The sequence below is a fragment of the Myiozetetes cayanensis genome, unplaced genomic scaffold (assembly GCF_022539395.1).
Source record: "Myiozetetes cayanensis isolate MyiCay16 unplaced genomic scaffold, myiCay2020 scf2-11, whole genome shotgun sequence".
In the NCBI taxonomy this organism is placed as follows: Eukaryota; Metazoa; Chordata; class Aves; order Passeriformes; family Tyrannidae; genus Myiozetetes; species Myiozetetes cayanensis.
In genome coordinates this window covers 65183634-65209118 of record NW_026087411.1, presented here as the reverse complement: position 1 = coordinate 65209118, position 25485 = coordinate 65183634, and the positions used below count along the sequence as shown (strand labels likewise).

The 25485-nt window shown below is 39.7% G+C and overlaps 2 protein-coding genes across 5 annotated transcripts in view; one reads left to right on the top strand and one right to left on the bottom strand.

The window, feature by feature from the left end:
• Positions 1-25485, bottom strand: part of CEP85L (centrosomal protein 85 like) — a 109529-nt gene that overhangs the window by 43213 nt on the left and 40831 nt on the right. For both annotated transcript variants that reach the window (XM_050314940.1, XM_050314942.1), the window contains exon 3: positions 21047-21813. In XM_050314940.1, the coding sequence (XP_050170897.1) occupies positions 21047-21813 (767 nt within the window). The remainder of the gene's footprint in view (positions 1-21046; positions 21814-25485) is intronic.
• PLN (phospholamban) lies at positions 337-16055 on the top strand. 3 transcript variants are annotated; one of them, XR_007628880.1, is made up of 4 exons: positions 337-567; positions 4795-4829; positions 12732-13969; positions 14055-16055. XR_007628880.1 is itself a non-coding variant. In XM_050314943.1 (4 exons), the coding sequence occupies exon 4, from the start codon at positions 7627-7629 to the stop codon at positions 7783-7785; it is 159 nt and encodes a 52-aa protein (XP_050170900.1). In that variant the 5' UTR covers positions 337-567; positions 4795-4829; positions 7021-7098; positions 7504-7626; the 3' UTR covers positions 7786-8091. The 3 variants fall into 3 exon arrangements, 1 of the variants encoding a protein (XP_050170900.1); XM_050314943.1 differs by lacking the exons at positions 12732-13969; positions 14055-16055 and adding exons at positions 7021-7098; positions 7504-8091; XR_007628881.1 differs by lacking the exon at positions 4795-4829.

Genomic DNA, 25485 nt, shown 5'->3' with positions numbered 1-25485 from the left:
TTTAAAAAATACCTTGTAGAAAAGAAAATCATTCCAAGTCAAACACCCACATGAAATGTGATAGCCCACACTATTCATGCTTTTTTACGATGAAGAAACATTGCTGTAGCAAAAGTAACTATCTGAAACACCTCCCTGAACAAATTCCCATTGAAATTCTTGTTTAAGAAAAGGCAGGGTGTCAGCAAGCAGCTCCCTCTGCTACACCACTGAAGCATGGCCGCTTCCCAGATTCCCTTATCCTGTGGTTGAGCAGGTGGTCTCCCTGGCACACAGCTCCCTTCACAAAAGGAAAGATGTTGCCCATGTTTAATATATTACTCCTGTGAACAAGTTTAGAGGAGCCACTGCCTGTGTCAGAAGGCAAATGGGACCAATCAACTTGTGAGCTGTCGAATGACACAGTGAGTCCCTGCCTCTGCAACTTTTGTTATTTCTTCCCCTCAACTTACTTCAATTGTTTCCACAACTTAGTTACAGACTAGGACAAGTTGCCAGAGATCTACAGGCACGTCCCACAGCCCGGAGCAAGCTCCTCTGTGCTTCACTATAACAGTAAGACCAGAGGTAAGGAACCTCTCCTCTGTGTAATGCTTTCAATTCTTGTAGCTTGGCACTCTGTAGCAGTAGTTTTCTACAAAAACTCCTCTACTTAAATTAACAGCTGATTATCAAAAATATGGAAATGTAGGTATTACAGCTCTGAGTCAAAAATATAACGTTGTGAGGGGAGCACTTCAGCAACAACAGAGGCAACAGAATTTTCTATGTGCTTGTAGGACACTTGCTGCCCGTGGGTAGGGATTTATACAGGTGGCATGGCACCAGAATGTGAGAAGGTTTCATCGTGTTCTTCAGACCTTTGTCTCTCCTTTTAAATTTAATACCTTTTGCTCATTTTTTTCCTGTTGTTTGGTTGGTTTAAAAACCAACCAAAGTTTTTTTTTAAATTTTGTAGAAATACCTGTTGCCCAAAGCTGCCTATTCACAGCCCAGCAAAGGTAAGAAGCCCATTTCACTAAGAAAAGCATTTTTCTGATCTAACCCACTGAGAGAGTAAACCTTTTTTTTTTTTTTTTTTTTGCTGTATGATGAAAAATTACCTGTAATTTTAAAATTTAAGTGGTTTATAGCAGTACTAGAACTGAATATATGTTACTATAAGTGCAGTTCAAGCTACAGAATCCATAGAGCGTTTCTGCTTTGAATTCCATTAAAGGTTCATTTTCTCCTGCTGTTCATTGTAACTGCAAAACTTGTCCTAGATTGTTTCTGATAAGAGATAAATAATTTTGCGAGGATTTGTAACATCACGAACTGAATTTCAAACAAAGAAGGCAATCCATTTATTTCGAAGGGAAGCACATACACACTGTACAATGACATACAACCCTAGCTTTAAAATCACTGAAAAAAAAAGCGCATCTCACACAGAAACATGTCACATAAAGAACATTTAATATTTCAGATACAAATATTTTAAAAAGAAATATGAATGATATATGAATATGTAGGCCTGTAAGGTATTTATGCTCCTTACAATCATGTTTCCTCCTTTCATCAATTCACACCTTACTATTTATGGTTGTGATTTTAGAAAAGGCAAAACTTAGTAGAGACCTTAATTTTGTGAGGTATGTTTTCTCTGCTATTGAACAGACACACTTAATTCCTTTTCCTATTAGTGACTGGCAGGCATCAGGCAAAGATACATCCAGGTACTTGGTTTTGTGCTCAGCAGCCTCGTGCCAGTTTTGAACAGACAAGTGATGGATGCATCCAGATATCCTCTTACTCCTAAGGCAAACTCCGTTACAGAGCTCTCTAGAAGCTGTTTGCAGGAGGCAGAAGCAGCACTTTCAGACCTCCCAGTGCCTTCAAACCAATGCCTACCAAGGAGCAAGAAGATTCTGAGACAAACAGATATTTTTCAAGGCTTACATAAAATGTAAAATGTGTTTTCAAGTGAAAAGGGGAGCTAAGGTTTATTCTACCACACAGAGAATCCTTCTCTCCTACCCCAAATACTGCATACACGTACCTTTAAAAATACAGAGTTCATGCATACACACACAGACTGAACATACATACAGAAACTTAACTGCTGTAGGCAGCTCTTTACTGGAATCTGGAATGCATCCTGCAGCTACAGCAGGTTAGCTACCCAATCGTCTGAATTTTACCCTGTCCCAGAGTTCGGTAATTTAATGCAGATGAAAGAGTGGCTCAGCTGTTAAGTTAAATTTAAAAATTTCACACTGATAACATCCCATGTCATAGACATCCAAACCCTGATTAACAGCAATCTACAGTCATGACAGAAGCATGTGCTACATAGCAGGTGATAAGTGTTACAAATCAGATGTGAAATAAGGCATTTAATTTACAGCAAACAATTTTCTTTTTTTTTTTTTTTTGCTACTCATTTGTCAAGACAGCTATGTTATTGTTATTCGTATTTAAGACAGATTCAGATTTATGCATTTACCACATTTCTATTTTTAAAGTTGCATTTACTTCTCATGCCCTGCAGAGGTTAGCAATACAGTGTCTTCACTGTACAGCATGAAACTCACTAAAATCAGTTTGTAATTGAGAGCATAAAGGTGATTTTCACCGATTTTTTTTCAGACCATCAGCAAACAAAAATGTATGGGATATGTCTACACAGCTACAAGAGCAGTATTGTATTTGCTTTAATAACAATTTGATTTAGGAATAGAAAAGCACCCCTACTGGAGAAACAAAAAAACCCACAGGGAAGTTAACATTATATTCCCTAAACTACAAGACACTTGAGAACTGGAAGATTGCTGTTGTTTTCTGAATATTGATAAATGGCTTAAGAGGACTTTCCTGGCATCAAGTTACTTCCCAGAAGTTGAATTTACCTACTATGTCCTTCTCAGTCAACACCATGTCATTGTTCTCTGAGTCCCTAAAAGGTTAACAACAAAACTTGGAACATCCTCTTACACTTCTACTTTTTATACATGTTAGGTGTGTTTCAACTTTTACTTCAATTCAAACTGCACTTAGCCCAATTCCTATGCAACCTATGAACTGCCAGAACCTAAACCTCAACATGAAACAACTTGTTAGGTAGACAGTGCACATAGTGGAGGAAGGAGTTTATTTCCTAAAAGAAAGCTACTATGTAAATCATACCAACGGTCTGGAAGTGGTATAATGTTATTTTATGTCTTATTTTGATGAGGGGAGATGATGAGTATGGAGACTGAAGCACCTGCCCAAGATCCTACTGTACAGTTTCTGCAGTAGTTGCAGGGAATTTACCCCACCTAAAAACTAGCCCAAAGCTTTGGCTCCCATGCTACTCTAATGGATCAACACACATACAAGTCCCAATTATCCCCAAGTCATGTGAATAACTTCCAAAAACCAAATGCCTGGTGTGTTCAAATATCCATCAGTCTAATTTCTTGACATCTACATCTTTCACATTCTGATGGGCTTGAAACACAGGTAAAGGCTCTTACTCTCGGTCTTGCTTCTTAAAACACTGACAACATTAAAGCTAATCAGAAGGAAGCTTGTAAGAGCAATAAATTAATAAGAGGGGGAATAAAAAAAGACACTCAAGTGTGAGCCTTCCCCTACCCTCTCCGAAATATTTAAAAAATACTGATGTTTCAGCACAAAATAGACTTTAAAACAGAAGGTAGAAAGAAGGATAAAATGAGTTTCCTTTTCCTGTTACCAGCACTTCTCAAACTATGAGATGAATTGTTGCTTCTTTACCCATCATAAGGAAATGTTTTCTCCATGTGATTGAAAAATTACATTATATGCCACAAGTCAGTGTCCAGATCTTCAATCGACATACCTTGATAGTATTTTTTTGCATTGCTGTTTATGGTTATTAAGACATTACTTTTCAATGGATGGCAGTGAACTACTGGGGTTTTGGGACACTTCATTGTAAAAATCTATGCGATAGACTTATGCAACATTACCTTTTAACAATGCCCCTTCAGGGCTTCAGTTAGTCACGTGGAACTGCAAGAATTCAAAAAAGTCAAATCTCTTCTCTTCCACTGATATCATTGCTGCATTTAGTAAACATATGACAGGAAACAGGCTGCATCCAAAATTGCTGTGGCATTTCCAAAGGAGCCAAATTTAATCCGTGTGACTTCAAAGGAGTAAATGCAGTTGTACCAGGAATGAGAGTGGCCCACAGTTTTCACTTTGGTCACATACCCCTCTCTTATTGTGAAGGACACCCAGGAACAAGGATAAAAATAACCTAATACAAATCAGGGAAACAGTCACATGTCAGTGAAGAGGGAAGCAATAATTGTGATTGGTGATTCATTCTAGGGCATTGGGTACAGGGGATTCTCTACATAGTAACACACACAGGGCCAGGCACAAGACTGACCCTGCAGATTCGCACTGTGCTTAAGACAAGCCTTTATCATCCACTAACAGCACTGATAAAACATACAACTGCAAGCAATACAGCCAACAGTTCCTCCTGTACAATGCTCAGCCTTGTCACAGGAGTAACACTTTTTGACTTAAAAAACATATAAAATACAGTTTGCCTTTTTGCTGCACTTTCGTTTCAAGAAGTGGTGTGTGCATGCATAATTCTCCTTTATATTGGCCTAAAACAAGGGGACTGAACAGCAGAGAATAGCTACTATTTGTGGCAACAAATCAGCCTTCATTTCTATGTAATTATGTTCCAGGCTGTCCATTTTGACCTTGATAGCCACCCATAGGCAGCTGTATTACTGAATCTGTTTCTCTTTATGCACACTTTAGGTGGGTGACAGCACCATGAAGGATTAACGAGCAAGGTATGTGTTTATTAGTTGAAGTCAAACACTTGTAAAGACAAACTTGTTGAAATACAGGCACAGAATTGGCTTCCTTTGCTTGTAAGAAAAAACTTCTTCCACAGGCAGGCTTAGAAGGTTAAACAACACATAGATGTTTCAAAAACTTCCAAAACCATGTAACCTTTTATAGCAAGAAACCCAGGTTACTCTATTTTGTCCTTTCCTCATCCCTTCTCTACAACATTTTCTTGCTGCTAAAGGTATACATTTTAACATATGCTACCTTCCATTTTTTAATATCCTTTTCTATCACCTGTCTTGTCACATATGTCCAAATATCTAGTGCCAACTCAGCCTGACTGAGCCTTCTGACCTATTACTGCCATTTCCCTCAGCAACATTCCCCACTCACTCCAAAAGAAAAAAATGGGATTTTTCCCTCCCAGAACAATCTCACCCTCTCTCATCCTATTTTGGCCTTGCATCTGTGATGCCCAACCAGCTAATAATGCATTTTATGGAAGCAATCAAAGCCCCAAGTCTTTGCTCCTTGAGTCATGCAAGTGAAACATTTGCAGCAGCACAGTAGTGCAGATGCCAGCATGTGCACAGTTCAATCTAATGCTGGACACATGAAATGGACTTATCGTGCATTTACACAGGTAAACATTGATGCTGCTCCAATCCTCCTGTGGGTCCCAAAAAAACAGTAGTCAGGAAAAAGAAATGTTGCTGTAGCAGGACAAGGAGCCCAAAGATCAAAGGGCTGCACACACACTGCATTAAAAAAAAAATGACACAAGAAGCTGTGATGAAGTCATCTGCAGGAAATACTGTTCTCTGTGCAGAGTCTGTCACACAAGCTGGTCACATAAACTCCTCTCTACCAGCATTAATCCATTAGTGGTTCATCTACTGTGACTTGTCTGGAAGAAGATAAACAGCTTAATGCACTCCAGCCTGTACTGGGCTGGGAGAACGAACGCACATTCAGCCAAGAGACTTGATAATTCCTGTGCATGTCTTGCTTTTACAGCACTAGGGACAGACAGTGACTGGCATAGAGCTAAGCAGAACATACTTGGCAAGCACTTTAACTGCTTAAATAGATGAAAACAGGTACAGCAAAAAGTCAAACAAAGATGAAAAATTATAGTCACTACAAGAGCAAGTTCCTGGTGTGTGTTTTGTTTGCAATAAAGTTAAGATTAACTATACCTTAAAACATCATAACAAAATCTGAAGTTGAGTTTTGGAAGAAGATGTCATCACATGGAATCCTCTAGAGGTATTAAAATAACCATGTGCAATCTGATTTCTTTTGAAAGTCTCTTTAAAACACCAGCACTGCCATTGGCACTGAAAGCATGTGTATTCTGCTCGTACCCTTTGACTCTACAGCCCAACATGGAGGGACTAAGAAAGAAGAGCGTGCAAGACAGTTCTGCCTCCTTTTAAGCTTTTTCTATTTAGCCACATATAGAGACAAATTCACGGGCAACAAAGAATCTCTGATTCAATCAGGACCATCATGTAATTTGGGAAACAGACATCTAAGCAATGGCTTTCCTTTATGTGGCACACATGATAGGAGTTTCACTTATTGCCAAGAAAGGAAAAAAAAGGGTGGCAAGGAGAGGCCTTCTGTGAAAGATACGATCACAATATCAATTCATAAAACATTTAGGAGTAAGTGCAGCTTTAGGAACAAAGTTTGACAGATGCATATATCATCATTATCTTGAAAACAAAGTTTTCATATTGTGACAGCAACTGCAGAATCCACCTCACCCTGACCTAAGCAAGCATATATCAAAGCCAGCTTCTTGCCACAGAAGGTTCGTGCAGGAGGGATTTACACTGCAGCTACTTATTTGGAGTTTTAAGACAACTGACACCCCACGCTTCCATCTGCAATTAAAAGGGGGGGAAATATACTTTAAATATAACACTTATTTAAGATATGAAGTTGTATACATGCTTTATTTTGTTCCTCATAGCATTTCTCCACCTTTGCAGCCACATTTTGTAACACACAGTCCTACATGCATAAAAAAAGATTTAGTCTTTATTCTGTCTTGTCCGTTGAGAAATATACTACTAAAATTCCCTGCAGCAGTGATTCATTAGCTTTTAATTGTCCACCATAAAGAACTTGTAGTTGGAATGGAAACACTTTAACAGGATTTTTTTTCCTCCTCCCTTCCAGAAAAAGGTTCTGGTAAATCAGATTATCTGCCCCTGTCAGTAACAGCCAGCACTACTATCCAGATCTCCTGGCTGAAAGGTCTGTGACCCTGGTCTTATCATCATGCTTTCACGTGTGCTTGAACAAATAAAGCAGAGGGGTGTGGGTGGGAGGGCAATGAGCCACGGCCTTTTCAGACTGTGGAAGATGAGAGCTTAGGATCTGAAGCAATGAGGTGGGCAAAATCCATATACCTACAACTTTCATGATTCAGTTCCTCACCACTGCTAAGAAGCAGGTGCTTAAGTAACCTTCAGGAGGAGGAGTACAGTACAGCACAAACCTGAACTTGAAAAGTCAAATTTTCAAAATCCTGTTTTAAACTAAAAACAATGTAAGAACAATCTATTTATTTCAGACTTTTTAGAACTTTAAAAAAAATTTCCATTTGCACTCTTCAAAACACTTCTGTATTTCTAATTCTTCGCTTTCCTGCTTTTCCAGCTCCACAAAGGCTGTGTAAAACAAAAAGAGAAGATATTAGGCATTTTGCACTGTTTCTGACAACTGCTCTTCTTTCCTGCACTCCTAAAACCTCTGATTTGTGCTCTCTGCTTTCTTGTTGCCATGGAGAAGGTCCAACACATAACCCGCTCTGCTCTACGGAGAGCCTCAACTATTGAGGTCAACCCGCAAGCACGCCAAAGGCTCCAAGAGCTCTTTGTGAATTTCTGCCTGATTTTAATTTGCCTCTTGCTGATCTGTATCATTGTGATGCTTCTCTGAAGTCCCAGCACTCCTCTGCACTGTCCTCTAGGAAAATCATCCCGGGGAAGAGAGACGTACACCTGCAACTCCCAACACAAGGATCCTCATGTGACAGGGGCCAGCACTCGGACTAGAGTGTGTGCCAACCAGTGTCCTGTTATCTTACTACCTGCTACATGTATTAAAAACACATCTTCTGTGCAGAACAGTGTTTAGAGCCTGTAGTTACAAAGCTGTGCATGACCCAGTTTGTCGGTCTCAATCAAGACATATCTTTAAATGGGGTAAAGTACTGGTAAATCAGATTATCTGCCCCCAACAGCAACAGCCATCAGTTGGTAAGTTCCTCAATGTTTTAGTTAGACAAACAGCAACTTCACTTTTTGGGGGCCTGAGTGTTTTTTAGGTTTCTCTGAAAATCCTTACGCCCTTAGAGGGGCTCCAAATTTGGACCACATCTGCCCAAAGAAGAGCTTACAGGTACACAGCCCTCAACACATTTTAAGAAAATTTCTGCTCTGTCTAATTCAAGGTGCTTCATCTCTGTATTATCAACTGAAGGCATTTAAATTGCTTTAGTGTTTTTAAGGGAATATGGGAATAAACAAAAAAAAAATCTCTTCTAACCCAAAAATGAAAACTATCTCATATGCTTTTTTCCCCTATCTAAAGGATCTTGTATACGTGACATTTGGAAAGGTTTTTCACTATGTTTTGCAGAAAAAAATTGACACTACCACACTGACATAAAAAATTTTGTTTTCTATAGTCAGTTAACTGACATGACAACTGGCTCAACTTGGAAATAATTCTCAGAGTACTTAATATTTGACTTCAGACAACTTAATTTTGTCCTGCTATAATTTATGTAATTATTTCCTTACTTTAAAACTACAAAAACCTTGGAACTTCCCAGTGTCACGAAAGGTGGCTTACATCTGATGTGGTAGAGAGAAAAGTCTAGGTCACCATTATTGCTGTGACCTAAGTGTATCATACAAACATAAGTAACACCCCTACCTTCAACTGCAAATACTTGCTAGAGAACATGCAGGTATTTTCCTAAAATAAATGATAGATTAAAAAAAATTATAAATGATTATGCACAGGAGGGAAAAGCATTGCAGAAATATCTTTTTGACATGTAAACCAGAGGCTATACATGTAAAAGATGGCATTTCTAGTCCAGCAGTTGTGAGTAACAAGACTGAGCAGAAGACTTCCAATTAAGCTAAGTTCCTAAAAATTTGGTATTTTTTTAAATTTAAAGAAAGCCCAAGAATCAACACAGAGGTCAGACAGACATTCATTTTTTAAAGAGGTATCTTTCTGTACCGCTCTATGTAAGCAGTCCTACTGATGAATACAAAAAAGGTTGACAATGAGGTTGACAATGAACAGCTGAGCAGGAAGGGAAGAAACCTTTGAAAAAGCCCTGTATGCAGTGGAATGCAAGGAAATCCAGTGGTGATGCACTTCCTATCTGGCAAATAGGTATGCTGAGACCAGGCCTCTAAAATGAAGCTAATCACCAGAGGAAATTAAGATAGCAACTGTATGAGGGCTGAGGACTAGGGCAAGCACTGGTGAGGCTGGCAACACACTCCCACTTGCAAGATAGTATATAAGCATTACTGATTTGAACCATCAGTGTAAATCTCAATTTCCATTTCATGCATTCTCACCACATGCACAAACACATAAGATTTTGGTAAGGATATTTTCCCTTTTAATCCTTCTTCCCTTTCTTCTCTTTTCAAATCTGTATTTTTGTGATGGATAGGATTTCTAGCTTTAGTTTGTTTTGGATGTGCTTCAAGAGACTTCAACTAGAAACAGACAAGTTTTACAATACTGAAAACTTGCTGAAGAAAAGTGTTAAGAGTAAAGCATCAGCACATACATTCTGAAGACATGTTTGGATTACAGGTTTAACAAGCCAGCAATATACAGCAGTCAAAGTAAAGTATTGATAAAAGAGTACCCCCCCCAATAAAAACAAAGCCTCCAACTTCCACTTATGTGTGGAAAAATGCTCTTCTTTCCTGCACTGAAAAGCCATCATTTATTTAAAAGCAATAAACAAACAAGAATAAAACCAAATTATAAATAAATTGGATGCCCTACTGTTATTTTACAGCAATGCAGATAAATTGCATGTACTGTATGGTTCATTTGAGTCTTAGGATTCTGATGATCAAAAAGTCTACTACCATCCTCTGTATCACCAAATGTCAACTGAACCCCTAGATTAAAAAAAAAAAAATCACCTTTTGTATATAGCACAAACTTCTTTGTAGACTTTTATGAGCTTTAAAAATAACATCTACTGTATTTTAACTATTAAAATGACTGCTTGAAAATATATTAATGCATAAAATACATCCAATTCTGTTTAGAGTTCTATCACTTACATGTTACAGTTATGTGAAAAAGTGCTAGTCATTGCACAGCTTTTTAGTTCTCTATATCTCTATTTATTCTGCTTTGGTTTTTAAGAATAATCCTGACTGTTTTGTAATGCCCAAATCACTTACATGTACCTAATTCACACTCAGTAGCTGCTGCTCATAAGTAATCCTAATGAATGTCATTGAAGTGTAATCAAAAAGTTCCCTTCTTTTATGAGCTGGAATAAAAATTGCAAACACAACACATAGCTTGGATTAAATTTTCAGTTCTCTGCTCCACTCCACCCAAGCCTAAATCTTTTTCCTAAGTTCATCTAATACATTGATAATGAATAAAGACAGCTGAACAGGCAACAAGCTGGCATTACTCTTCCTCCAAAACAAGAAATTACAAACTTCCATGGCAATTTTATACTGGGAGGGAGCTGAATCAGGAACAAAAGTATGCTGGTTTTAAAGATGTGTTTCCTCAGCTGGCTCCTCAGCAAAAATTGATATAACTACTCATTATTCTCTACATGAAAACATGACCCATTTAAAAAGTGAAATTTTGCTCTGATCAAGACTACTCAGGAAGGCACTTCAGAAGGCAGGAGAGAGTTGTGTTTCTTTATTAACTGTTCTGCATCGATTTAGCGACAACTGCCCTTCCTAGCAGAACTGAACCACTCAGTGGAAAGACAAGCGTAGAACAGACTTAGACAACATTTTTCACACAACACGGCCAAAATGTTTGCCAGCCCTCAGCACAAGGAACTTTTATGTAAGTTTTGCTACAATTACACCAATGGCCAATGGTATGACCAGGCCAGTGGCACCCTGGGGTGCATTAGGAAGAGCACTGCCAGCAGGTCGAGGGATCCTGCCCCTCTACTCTACTCAGCCCTAGTGAGGCCACACCTGGAGTGCTGTGTCCAGCTCTGGGCTCCTCAGCACAAGAGAGACATGCAGCTCCTGGAGCAGGTCCAGCAGAGGGCTACAAAGATGATCAGGGGATTGGAGCATTTCCCTTGCGAGGAAAGGTTGAGGGAGCTGGGCCTGTTCAGTCTCAAGAAAAGACAACTGAGAGGGGACCTCATCAATGTATATAAGTATCTGAAAGGAGGGTGTCAGGAGGAAGGACCCAGACTCTTCGTGGTGCCATGCAATAGGACAAAAGGCAATGGGAAGAAACTGATGCACAGGAAGTTCCACGTGAATATGAGGAAGAACTTCTTCACTGTGCAGGTCACTGTGCACTAGAACAAATTGTCCAGAGAGGTTGCAGAGTCTCCCTCACTGGACATATTCCAGAACAGTCTGGATGAGACTGCCACGTGCTCTAGGATGACCCTGCCTCACCAGGGAGGCTGGACCAGATGATCCACTGTGGTCCCTTCCAACTTCATCTATTCTGTGACACATACAGAACAATAATCATGTCTGATGTACCCATTTCTGCTGAAACATACTTTACCTACATCCTCTCTGCTAAAATTAGAGCAGAATAATTGAACACATTCACTTAAAGAGTCTTCTTGTTTATATCTGGGAGCATATTAATATACTGTAGATTACAGGCCAGATACCTGTAATTATGTGGTTGTTAATAAATAATGCCTGGTAGAATACAATTGCAAAATATTTGTGAAATCCTACAAGATCCACAGATACCTGTTATTTAAAAACAAACACAGTTCTTTTAGCTTTGACCTCCATAATAAAAACTGGAAAAAACCCCAGAACATATTTATAAGGATTCCTTTAAAAACTGATGCTCATCTCAGTAAGAACCCTTGGTAATTTAAATTATTTAAAATAGGCCCTAGATTTACTGTAGTATCTGACTGATTGCTTTATAAGCTTGTTATATTTTTTTTAAGGTAAAAGAACACCAGAAGTTACATCTTTGTGTAAAATAAAAAATTATAAAACACTGCCCTCTTGTGATGATCCATAAAAACTAAGCTGATTACTAAAAGGAAGTTTTGTCCTCTGTTTTCACTGTTAGGGCATAGTGGTTTTATATGCTCCTTTCATTTATGTACATATATTTCTATATATAAAACACAATTGTTAAGTTATTAATACTCCCTTAAAATAAGCTATTGCATATGCACTATTAAAAGCACCAAGGACACATCTTCTGCCAGCCCAATCTGGATTCTCAACAAGGCATTTGCAAAGCTGCAACGAATCTTACACAGCACCTTGATGGCAAAACGCAACCTGCTGCACTGCACAACGCCAAACCCCAGAAGGGTGGGAAATACTCCTATTAACAGAAATACATTTTTCCAAACAAGAAAGCTTTCCTTTATTCGTACTCACAGAGATATTTTAGATGTGAATTTTCAACAGTCTATTGCTGAAACAGAGTGAGTCCTGAGAACAGCCGTTCTTTTAAAAATTAAATAGGGCTGGAAAGTACCACCCATATTAAAAAAAAAGCCAATAAAGAGCCAAACTGTAATAAAATTCAAGTTCTTTCTCCAATAATTAATTCTTTAGAAATTCCCCAGTAGTGAAATGAAGGCTAACATTAACTTTTCTTTTTGTTATTTTATTTTTAAGGTACTGGGGGAAAAAAGCCTGTAGGAGTATCCAGATCCTTTTCCGGAAAAAGAAAACAACACAACTCTAGTTACTGTAAACAAACATTTTTTTCTTAAGTGGTAGAAACTAAAACCAGATAAACAGCTATGGACACAATGAAATTCGTGTGAATCTACCTGGCTTAGCACTGAAGGAGCAACCCAAAGCTACAATTAAGAGTCTTCTGCAAGCACAAGAGGGCAGGCTGACGCACATTATGGATCTTGCCAACAACAGAGGTCTCAACTTGTTGCTCAATTTTCTACTCATTTTCTTGGTTCTAGTGCTTGCATTTATCCTTGTGAAGCTGATGTGAACTTCTGCAAGGTTGTGCTTCCTTCTCAGGCCTTGTTTTGAGTGCTTTGCAGTGATAATGTAGACACTTAAAAATATCTAAATATAAGTATGCAAAGACTGCAGAGGCTGAAACATCTGACAGAATGTGTTCCCACACCAAATTTATCAGAAAGCAATCCTAAAAGCTGTGCACAACTATCTGCCTACCATTGAGTGAAAAAAGCATCTAGAGCCTTGCTGAGTACCTGAAGAAATACGACTACGCATCAGCAGCTATGATAGTTTCTCACTGCTACAGCTGATTGGTATTTAAAAGACCTACAAATTACCTTCAGCCTTCAAAGAACATCATTTCTGCAAAAGCAGAAATCAAACTTTTAAAATGGATTTCTGTAGAACAGGTACTTCATGGGAAATGACAAGGGTACAGCAGGAAGGAAAAACAAAATGCCAACACTGAGTTGACAGCACACATCAAATTACCTGTGGAGAGAAAAGCACAGATGTTGCAGATGGAATCAAAGCAGCTTGCAGCAGCCGAGATGGGGATAAGTGAAGGTTAAATATGAAAACATAATTATTAGTTATACCTTTTTTCACCACCTATGGTTCACTGCAGCACCTCAAAAGCCAGAAGCCCTAGTGTTATCCAGCAGTATCAGAAGAAGCAGCTGTCAAAACAACTGAAAAACAGGGGACCTTTAACCAGGGTTATCACAACTCTGCCTAGGAAACCCTTAACACTGGCACATACACAAGGAGTAGGTGCATCTGCACAAACCCAACAAGTGTGTCACAGCCTCAGTAAGATGGATTTACCACTTAGGCACAGGTCAAGTGAGCAGTATGGGAGCCCTCCAGCCATATTTGACAGACCACTTGTTACTTGCCAGTGCAATCATCCAGTCCATCCATAGCTGGTAAGTCCTCACTGGTAAGTAGGTAACATAAACTTACAGGACCTTCTTCTGTGGCCCTTTACAGGATGACATACTTTCCCCACAGGTCCTTCGGAAGGACAGTGACCAACAAGAGCACACTTCTCTTGGAATTATATGCCGAGAAGGCAGTTCTGCATACCTGAGACACACCAGCAAGGGAGGTGACCAGAAGCAGATTTTTGTACATTACACTGGGGCCAAACAGCTCCCTCTTAGCATTTCACTTTCCCAAATGAAACATGGGAACAGTGTGCACCAACACACACACATTGTACAGTAAACTTAATGTCATAGATATCTGTATTAACAGTCTTTTTTTTTTTTTTGATACATGCAAAAGAAGCAGATGTTGCTCATGGGGTGGGAGAAGCCCCAGCTTCCAGCTTTCTGCTACCAACAGCACATCCCTGACTGAGCACATACACTGCTGAGTGCCAAGCACATTACAGAGCTTATCTGTTCATGTTCACACCCAGAATTTCCATATGATTACTGTTGTTCTGGGTGGTTCAGTTATCGTGAAGAGACCAATCTATATAGATCTTCGGTAGACTTTACACAGTTTGAAAAGGCAGTATGCCCAGCAAACCAGAAAGTTTATGCAAGTCCTACCATTATTTATCATCCACGTTCCACTCCATGCTACCTGCTCCAAAGCTTAGGCAGTGTTAGTGCGCTGGTTTGGGCTGGAATAAAGTTAATTTTCTTCCTGGCATAGTAGCTAGCATGGGACTATGGTTTAGAACAAGTCCAAAACATAGTTCATACCAGCTACAATGAAGAAAATTAACTCTACCCCAGCCAAACCAGCATGATTAGTTACAGCAGCATGGATACTTAAAATGAAAGCTTTTCTTTCACCTGCTCTGAAACAGGTGCAATAAACATTTTAAATAGCTTCTGCAAACTACACATCCATAGCTTTTTAATGTTGGTAGTTATAGTAGTATGAATTCCCATCTGTTTCCATTTAAAGCAGAAAACTTTGCATAGCTATATCATTGTAAGTAGTTTATCATTTGTTTTGATAATCTTGAAATATTCAGCTTTAAAAAACTAACAAACCCTGTAAATTTATATACAAGTCGCATATGTGATAATAGTTACATAGCTGTGTATTGTTTAGGAGGACTTCTGCTGACGCTTGACATAGATGGCTCAAAGCACACCAAAACCACAGAAACAAATAGGAAGCCCACTCTAGTCTAAAGCAGAATAAAAACAGTTTTCCCAACAAAGTGGTTATTTGCTGATATACTTCCTGGGACTATAGAAAGCTTATTGTCTGTATGACATTCTGTACTATTCAAAAGTTTCCTTTTCTTAGGGACACCACTGTGACAGCGGTTGGCCTTCACAAAAAATGAGGTCACATACTCCTTTCTAATAGCAGGAGAAAGATGAGCCTAGTGCCACCAACTATCACATATTTCCAGATCCCAAGTCACATACAAGGGAAGTCTTCTGTAAGAAATTCTGCCATTAGAGCATGGAGAAACAAGCCCAAGAAACAACCCCAGTAGCCTCCTCTCAGCCAGCAATGAACATTACAGAATCCTCAATAAATGTTGAAACACGCTGCTGACACTGAGACATGTATTTTACTGAGATGACATATAAAGTTGGCAAAGTCATCAGCTAACCAATGCCAAGTCTCTTTTTTGCCATCAAGCCCAGTCCAAGTCTGGTTTCCCATCGTCTGCTCGTGTTTACTCCAGAATGAACTCACATATGCACCACAGTGAATGGAATGCCATTTGTTGGGCTACCAACTTCACAGCAAATGGAACAGACCAAGACCATAAAAGCTTAATTATGACTCACAGAGAAGGAGCTCACTATGATAACTGAAAGTGATAATTCCTCATATTAAAAAGTTTTATCTGCCTGGAAAGTATGATTTCATCAAACCATGATGCAGGCAAAATGTTGATATTAATAATTTTTAGTTTTCTGATCTGCCAGGATTGTAAAAAGAACTAGCTTTGAGTTGACATTTAAGAATAAAGTTTTATGTGGCAACGACATTATTTGAAGAATGTTATAACCTTTTCATTTGATTACAACAGCTCTTTTTACCAATGTTTAGGTATGCATGCAGTTTAGTTTTTTCCATCTCTGTTTTGCAGTGAAAGTTGTTATAATATCTCTAAATTTCTCAATACATTAAAATTTAATTTGCAGTAACTTTTATATGCATGGTATGATAAACCCAGGTAAAGATGCACTTAAGCAATTTCCATCTCTTATCTCTGCTATCTTCTGACACAAGTTAGCACACCATCAAGAAATTGGAAAAAAAAGAGATTCATCCTGTGATACCTGAAGCACTGTACAGAGTTAACAAGCAGATATGCACCCTTCTGAAACCTTAGCATTGTATTATCTTATTAACAATTTTAAAGGCATGCTTTCACTTCAAACCTAATTTCTGGACTAGCATACAGCATGTACCTAGATGCATTCCGATTATAGGATATACAATAGGATCAGCCTGTAAGAACTGCCTTTACATGAAAACAGAGCCTTTCAATCTAGGTTTGTATGGTCTCCTAGTTCAGTAAACAGGAACTGCTGTTGTGTATTACAAGCATTTTTTTCCCATAGCACAGGTCTTATCACACGTTTCCTTACTTGAAGATTGGCTGTCCATTGAAAACAAAAGTGGAAAGTGTTTTCATTGAAGCACTGTTTCTGTGCTTCAGTGCATAAACTGAATTTCATAAACTGAAGAACTGTTAAAATCTGTTCCTTGGAAATGTGTAGGAGAATGTTTATCTTCAAAAGGCCTATATTAAATAACTCACACTAGCTAGAGAAATGAATTTCATATACAACTCCATGATGTTACACAATAACTAAAGACTAGATCCTCCTTGGATATTTATTTCTTAAATATACAAACACCACACTCACAACTGATTGATGCACCTTCTCTGAAGAGGCTTTTTGTTGATCCTGCACTTTTCCTGCAGTTGCAAACCTGACCATGTCCTCAAGGAGAATCTCAGTGTAGCTGCAGGTTTTCTATCCAACACTCCTGAGCTTCCCCTTACAATGCCGGACAAATGCAAAGGAAACTGCATTTTAAAATCCATGGGTTACAATTGCAATAGAAAAGCCACATTATAGGCTTTGGAATTTGGGGAGCAAAGCATAAGAAAAAAACACAGTTCAGTCAACTTCAGACTACTAAGAAGCAGAGAATCTTAAACTTGAATCTAATTAACCTTGGAACAGCTTTTGAGAGCGTTACATTACACTTTGCATTTGCCTTTACAATAAACAAATTCAAAGCCTGTCTGATTTTACAAAAATTAACTCTAACTCAGAGTTTTCCATGGTACTGTCTATACTAGTCTCTGAAGGCATAAAGATTATTTGTAGGCTGTGTTATCAAGTCCCCCATCTGTTCCTGGACCATCAGTCCTCAAAATCAACTCAGAAAATCGTTGCTGTCTATTCTTATTCCATCAGTGATAGAAGGGGAGTTTATAGAGGGCAGCTATCAGCCTGTCTTAAAGATACATGAAGCTGCACCAGATTGACAGTTGAAAGCAAAGTTCATTCTTTTCTGTCCATGGCAACAGTAGTTTTAAAATGAAAGAACGATAAATCATAATTTTTTTCAATTTTATAAAAACAACTACATTTTTACCAGCTTGTATATGCAATAATCCGGGCAGGTGGGGCTCGTTAGCCCTTAAAGGCAACCCACCTACGTCCTAAGGACCTCGCTGCCACCGTCCAAGCTCGCTTGGCCCCGGCAGATGAACCTTAGGATTAAAGGGTGGGCTCAGTTCCGCGCACACTGTGTCTCACCTAAAAAATCCAATGCGCAGGCTGGAAGGTGTAAAGACCTTCCCCGGATCTTCGCTCGCGAAGACTGGCCATTATATGCAATAAAAACAAAACAGTAAACGCAATTCCCACTAAGAGGAAAAGAAAAACAAAAAAGTTTCTCTAGAGGTGTGGCTTTTTCCCCTTTTATAAATCATCAGCTTCCTCTAGAAAAATCTTACTGCTATCTACTCTCTCTCTCTTAGGTATATATTCTACATAGGATTGCAGTTTTCTGGGTTTCTTAGATATAATAAAATATCAGTTCCTGGGTACACACACGGTGATCTCTGAAAAAAGTTCATTAGCACAATTATGCTGAGGTTTCTTTACAAAACAGGTGTCAAGACAGGAAGAACCATTCTCCTTTATTCACCTTCTGTGAAATCCCTCCTCCTCACAGCTGTCAGCTCTGCAGAAAGACAGAGCAGGCAGGGAAGGCCAGCAAGGGATGCCTCTAAGAGCTCAAAGACTCATCGCTCCTGCACATGCTTTCACTTTCTGTTCCTCTGTTCCACATCTCACTTGAGGAAATAAAACAGATCACATTTCAAGGCCCATCAACTTGACTCCAGACCACACCAATGGAAGTGCTTGTTAAGGTCATCAGGAACCTCCTCCACAGAGATGTAAAAGTAACAGGTGCAAGAAAAAGAAAAAATGCCAGTTTTAGGCAAAATTTCATTCTATAATCTTTCAATCTCAGAAACCTGGAAAGGTGCAGTACCGTTCTAGGAATCCAAGCCACAGAGAGAAATAATGCTTGTGTTCCCCCTACTGGCTCTGTCCTCCAAACACAGCTTGGCACCAATGCCTGCATGGACCAAAGTTTTTGAGTAACTGTAACAACACGTACAGAGTTTAATCTGTTTCAAACATTAAACTTTGCCTTCATACTGTATTTAATCCCAGTCACAGTGAGAAAGCAATTGTGAGGCATGTAAAAAAAGCTGGGAGTTGTTTTGACAAAATAAAGTTTCTAAAACACCCATCCTAAACAAAATGTTATGTAAAAGGTACATAGAAGATGATGAAGAGACATATACCTAAATGAAGGAAGGAAGTAAATAAAACTTACTCTGCTCTTGTGAGACCCCACCCAGAATACTGTACACAGTTCTGGTGTCCCCAACATAAGGAGGACATGGAACTGTTGGATCAAGCCCAGAGGAGGATCACAATGCTGGTTAGAGGACTGGAACACCTCCACTATAGAGACAGGCTGAGAAAGCTGGGGCTGTTCAGCCTGGACAAGAGAAGGCTGTGTGGAGACTTCACGGCAACTTTCAGGTATCTGAAGGGGGCCTACAGAGAAGCTGGAGAGGGACTCTTTGTCAGGAACTGTAGTGATAGGACAAGGAGTAATGAGTGAAAATTGAAGGAGGGGAAATTTAGTCTGGGTATTCATAAGATCTTTACTGTGAGGGTGGTGAGACACAGGAACAGGTTGCCCAGCGGGGTTGTGGTGCCCCACTCCTGGCAGTGTTCAAGGACAGGCTGGATAAGACCTTGAGCAACCTGGTCTATTGGGAGGTATCCCCCTGCCCATGGTAGGGTAGGGGTGGTGGGGCTAGATGATCTTTAAAGGTCCCTTCCAACCCTTAACATTCTATGACTCTATACATTGAAATCCAAAAAAAAAACCACCAAGCACAATAGTCTGCTCACAAACCTCACAGACAGCACTCTGATGGCTGCAGCCAGCTACATGTGTTTCAGGTGTTTGGGAAGGACTTGAATGGACAGACAGACCAAGTTCCTTAGTGGTGGTACCCTCCTGTTCGCTTCCCAAACCCCTCCTGTGCTCCTCAATGCCACCAGCAGCTGCCAACTGCCAAGAGCCCAGCTGGCAGTGCCCCGGATCCAGGCTCAGCAGTGACTCAGTTTCTGGCACTCCAGCCCTGACAGGAACCCATCAGACTCTGCTCCCTACCTGGGGAATTTCTCAACATCAAAAATCTTAAAAAATCTTAAGAGAAAGATGAGGGTTTCTGTAGCAATAAAGGTAAAGGGTGGCCATCTGTAACAATGTTCAGTCATTAGGGAGACCCTTAAGGATTACTGTTCGTTGTGTTTTGGTTTTTTGTTTGGTTTGGTTTTGTTTGGGGGTTTGTTTGTTTGTTTGTTTTGTTTTGGAGGTTTTTAAGTTAAAAAACAAACAATACAACAAAACCCCACCATACCATCAAAAAACAAAACCCTTAAGATGACTATTAAGAACAAAACTGGATCCCAAGAACCTCTAAACCTGTCAGTCTTTCCCTCAATATACAACAGAAGAAACGACAAAATTTGAGCACAGCTCTTTGTAAATTATTTCATGTACTTCAGGCTGGAGAAAACAGGTAATTTGCACATACAGCTAGATTATCTCTGCTCAGATAATACGCTAGTCTAACCCTAAAATGCCTTTCAGACAAATTTACATATCGGGAAATGTTTGGGATTTTTTTGGCAAGCCAAGCCAAGTTTATCTACACAGGTAAACATGAACATACCTTCCTTCACAAACTGTATATTCCCATTACAAGAAAAACTGCAAACAAAAGTTGAATTGCCATGCTAGAAAGGGTTAACCTGTCTCTTAAAACTATGCACTTGATGTTCTCTCTGGGAAAATATTTTAAGTATGACAGCTAAAACCCACACGTTATTTTATTTAAATAAACCAGATTCAGCGATTAACGTTGACTTTAATTACTTAAAAGATAAGTAGTAATATCAAACTGAATTCAGATTTTAAGTGCTAGGTGTAGTTACACCAAATATTCATTCATCCCTGCAGTACATAGGAGTAATTCTTATTTTGCTGAATGCATAAATGCAGCCTCTTTTTAAGCCCATTCAGATCAAAACACATTCACATTTCCCCCACTACACTGTGACCAAAGACCCTCTCTAAAACTACTGAAAAGGTTATTTGATGAACCTCTTGCTATGCCCAGCTTCATGTAAAGAAATGCTGGTCCCATGCAGACAGGCTCAATGAATCAGAGTAAACTGTAAGCAGACAGCAGGAAAAAAACCCAAAACAACACAACAAAAAATGCTGGCACTCAGGTAATACTGAGAAAGAAGCAGCAACATCCCCAGTCAAAGTTTAAACCCATCATTACCTGATTAAGGGGACGTGTTCCCCTCCCCGTTTCATTACAAACTGGCAGGTGTAACACAGGATGCCGCACGATGGCAGCAAACACCAAGCTTTAGCCTTACCTGCACCGGCTGTTCGCCTCCTATTCTAAAATCTTCAGCCTGCTGCACATGCCACGCAGCTACACCGTAGGGCTCCTCGGCAGGCCTACAGTCCAGGGGATTTGCACGGAGCTGCTCCTTCAGCCACATTTGAGTCCTCACTGCCGGCTGTATGGGAGCTCCACTCACAGCCTGCTGTCCCAGGGTCGCGTATCTCTGCCCGAAAGCCTCGCAGCTGGCTGCCGTGGATTTGCTTTCAGGTAAGGCACTGTAGGTCAAGTCTAAGGCATGTCTCCTGCCTGGGGAATCTGAAACAAAGTCGTCTTTGCTGCACGTTTCAAATTTATATTTGCAGTCCAGTAGAGAAGATCGTTTTTTCCCCATTTCTTTGTCCTCAATTTTCAGCAACTCCATGCTGTCATGCAAACAACTTGGCCCATTTGTCCTTAACTGTGGTGACACGGCTTTGTCTGTACCAGCCCTGTATTCCACCGAATGGCTACTGCCATCTTGGCTGAAGGTATTTGGTGAGCTGAGCTTAGACAAGGAGGACCATTTTCGCACGGGTCTTGACTCTTTCATGTCAAGAGAGTTGTCCAGGGAACCCTGATTTCTGCCTCCTCCTGACCGTACAAAGCTTGTACTCCATTTTGAGCCATCAGACTTGAAAGCTTCCCTGTGCTTGGAAAGTGAAGAGCTGGCATTAGACAGCATCACATGGGCAGTGGGAATGGAAACCAGTGATCGGCTGGGCTTAAATGAGGATGTACCACTTGAAGTTGAATGATCTGTGAAGAGAGATTTATCATGTAAATAAGTACAATAAGAACTCATTAGCAACAGTGCACAGAAGACAAAGCATCAAATTCAAGGTGAAATGCAAAACAGAAGAGGTTTCTTGACAAAGCAGGCCCTTTTAAACCATTCAAGATTATGAGAATGGAAACCAATTAAATTGGAAGATTTTCAAATATATTTTGCTCAGTTGCCATCATTGCAAAAAGAGAAGTGTATTAAGCAGTGGCAACAGCAGCTCCAGACAGAAGTCTCAGGTCGTGAGCCAAAGGAAGCATTGTTCCTTTAAAGGGGGCAGGCTGGATTTCTCTCTCATACCAGATAATACAAAGTAGCTTCTATAGCACAAATGGCAGAGATATCACAATTCCAGAGCCCAAGACTGGTTCCTCTTCCATTGCCCCTCTTCTAATTTTTTAAAGGCAAACCAGTTCACTAAATGCAGTTTGTAAAATGGCTGTGCTGGAGAGAAATCAGTTTAACAGTGGTCACCTGGACAGAGCTATTCATCCCTTTTGGATCTCACAGATTTCAAAGTATGCTTTTTGTGCTGGGTTTGGATCTGTGTTGGAAACACTGTTGGTAACTTAGAGATGTTTTAGTTTCTGCTGAGCAGGGCTTACACAGAGTGAAGGCCTTTTCTGCGTCTCCTCCCACCCCACCGGTGAGGAGGCTGAGGGTGCACAAGGAGCTGGGAGGCGACACAGATCAACAGACCAAACAGACCAAAGGGATATTCCACCCCATACAGCATCATGTTCAGCAATAAAACTAGAGGGAAGGTTGGTTTGGGGGCTGCTGCTCAGGCAACACTCGTTTGGTGGTGAGTAAGTGTTTTCATGTGCAGTTTTCTTGGTTCTTATTTCTCTCTCTTTGTCATTTTCCTTACAACTTTTTATTATTTTCAATTATTAAACTGTTTTTATCTCAACGCATGAGTTTTTTCACTTTCATACTTCCAATTCTCTCCCCCATCTCAACAAGTGTGGGGGGAGGAGGAGTGAGTGAGTGTGTATATTTACACACCCAAATACAACACCACACCAAAACTGTGTGTATCTTAATTTATAAAATCTCTCCCAAGCCAAAATATCAAGAACAAAGAAACCAGTGAGGTGTTACTGAGGAGGGGGTAGGAGAGCAAAGGAGAGAGGTAAAGCAGAGGTTACTGGGGGCTGGCTGAGAGCTCTCACACACCCAGCAACATGTGCTTAGTAGCATCACAGTCTGAGGACAACAGAAATAAACACCTAATCCTCTCATTAGAGGATCAGCTCCTGCCAAGTTCCGTGGCTGCACCTTAGCAGGCTATTGCTCCTTAGGTTAATGGCAGATAGACAGAATGAAGTTTCCCTAGCTGAAAGATTATTTTGGTGCCTTTTTTGCCAAAATCGAGATGGATCCACTTTTCTTATTTCTCTCATCCTAACCTAGAGAGAACCTACTTCTTTGAGATTTGTCAGCAGGTACAAGAATTCATAGTGGAACAACTTAAAAGGAAAAATAATTTTTCATCAAGTACAACTGGCATACCCAGTTCGATGGCTACACTTGGTAAAAGTCAGAACAGATTATTAATTGAGCACACTTTCAAAGCATATATTTGACTCAAAATACCACACCACAGACAGGAAAACAAAGAGAGCTTCTCATGGTGCGATAAACTTTAAAAATGGTAGCACTTCTTTTTCTGTGTATTCAAATAAAGATATCCTTACTCCCAACTTGAATACTCCTCCCTACACAGGACCAGACTTACTCACTCCTTGCAGCACAACACAAAATAATACAGTCCTATAGCTACACTCTTCATGGCAAAAATGCATTACAAGTCCACAAAATAATAAACAGTTCCTTGACTGTTACCTATTTATTACATAGTTAATGCCAAGGCTCCTAAGAAGGCAAACAATCTTGTCGAAGCCTTCCTGCCTCTTAATGAGTCACTGTCCCACCATGTACCCTCCCATTGCAAAGCATAAGCTCACATCACACTTTCTTCCCTCTACCAAGACATCTAATTTCACAGTAGTTACAAAACATTGCTCTCTTTAAGACTTCACAAAACTGTCAGAGCTGGATCAAGCAGACCAACAGTCTAAGAGCTATTCATACAGTGCTGATGATGGCAGAGAGTACACACAGGGGCTGTCCTGCACAGGGCCAGGAGTTGGACTTCAGTGATCCCTGTGGGTCCCTTCCAACTCAGGGAATTCTATGATTCTATGACAAACTTAAATGGAGAGTAGAATACTATCAGCTTGTTACCTGGTTAATCATGCTACTAATTTATGTGGGGTAACATGTTTTTACATGCAAGATGAAAGACCTTCCCTCCTCCCTGCACTTCTTCCTTAAAAATTTCTACTGCAGAGAGAAACATTTTTCTTGTCTGTTCTCTCTGTCTTGATATTGGTCAAGAGGTGGGACATGTAAAAGAGGAAGACAGAAGGCACGCAACCCATTTCAAGTAGAAGGAATCGCAGTCTTCTAACCAAACACATCAGCGGCCACAGATACTGCAACAGTGGAGACCGTGATAGTGCAACAATGTTAGTTTCCAAAACTGTGATATGCTCACAACGTGTAACCAATTTGCCTGCACAAAGTACAGTATCAGCTTCTCTCAGCTCTGCCTGCCTGTCTTCCCTCAAAGCTTATTATACACTTGCACAAAAAGCCACTACAAACTGGGTAGGTGTTGTTACACCGTCGAGCAGGGGTTGCAGCTTTCAGTCCTGCTCTGCAACAGAAATAAAGGTACAGGGCCACCCATACCTTTGACGTCTGAGGACGTCAAAGCAGTGACAAGAAGGCAAAAGAGGTACATGACCTGATGGAGCTGGAGTCTCAAACCTATGTATTATGAGATGAAAAGCCCAGGGTTGGAGTTCTGCTTTTGGGAAACGTAAAGCGGGAGAATAGGAAGAGACTCCTGATCTTCCTCTACTCTCACTGGGAAAGTAGGGATGGAAATGGCACACTAGAAAGAAATGCATCTCTTCTTGTACACACTCCTCAGCTAAAGGCTCCTGCCTTTGTAACACTCAAAGAAAACTAACCTTTGTCTCGTGCCTTACCCAGAAGCTATGCCTGACACAACACAAAGTCAGTCCAGCAAAGGCAGCAGTCCCAGGCTTTTTTTATATCCAAAGATAATTAAAGTATATTAGGAGTCAAAAAGAACTGTTAGGATCTGTGCTTTAGGTTATGCAGATTTCTAGGAGTAGAAATATCACATCTGCAAGAGAAAGGTAAGAAAAGAAATTCTGTATACATGTATCTGTAAAAATTAAAAGAATAAAAAATACATAGTAGTATTTAATATATTATTTTCAATCAAAAATACTGACTTAATGTTACCTAAACACAGTCTTCAAACTAGAATTAAACCCAGTAATAATTAGAAGTATACGATCTCCTTAATTTACTAGATTACAGTTATTAATATGTGCTAATTTTTATTTTTCCTTCTTCTACTCTATATTAAATTAAAAATTAATTAATTCTGAGTTAGATTTAAAACTTCTTTTTCTCAGTTCCAATTCTAAACTCTTCAAGCAGATTTAAATTTGGAATGCCACTTATATCCAGTTACAGCTGATGGATGCCTCCAATAATTTCTCTCAAAGTGAAACATAGTAATTTTGGCTTCAAGTGTCCTA

What these genes read in the sequence shown, in the direction of transcription:
- PLN (XM_050314943.1), top strand. Translation starts at nt 7,627, where the DNA reads ATGGAGAAGGTCCAACACATAACCCGCTCTGCTCTACGGAGAGCCTCA.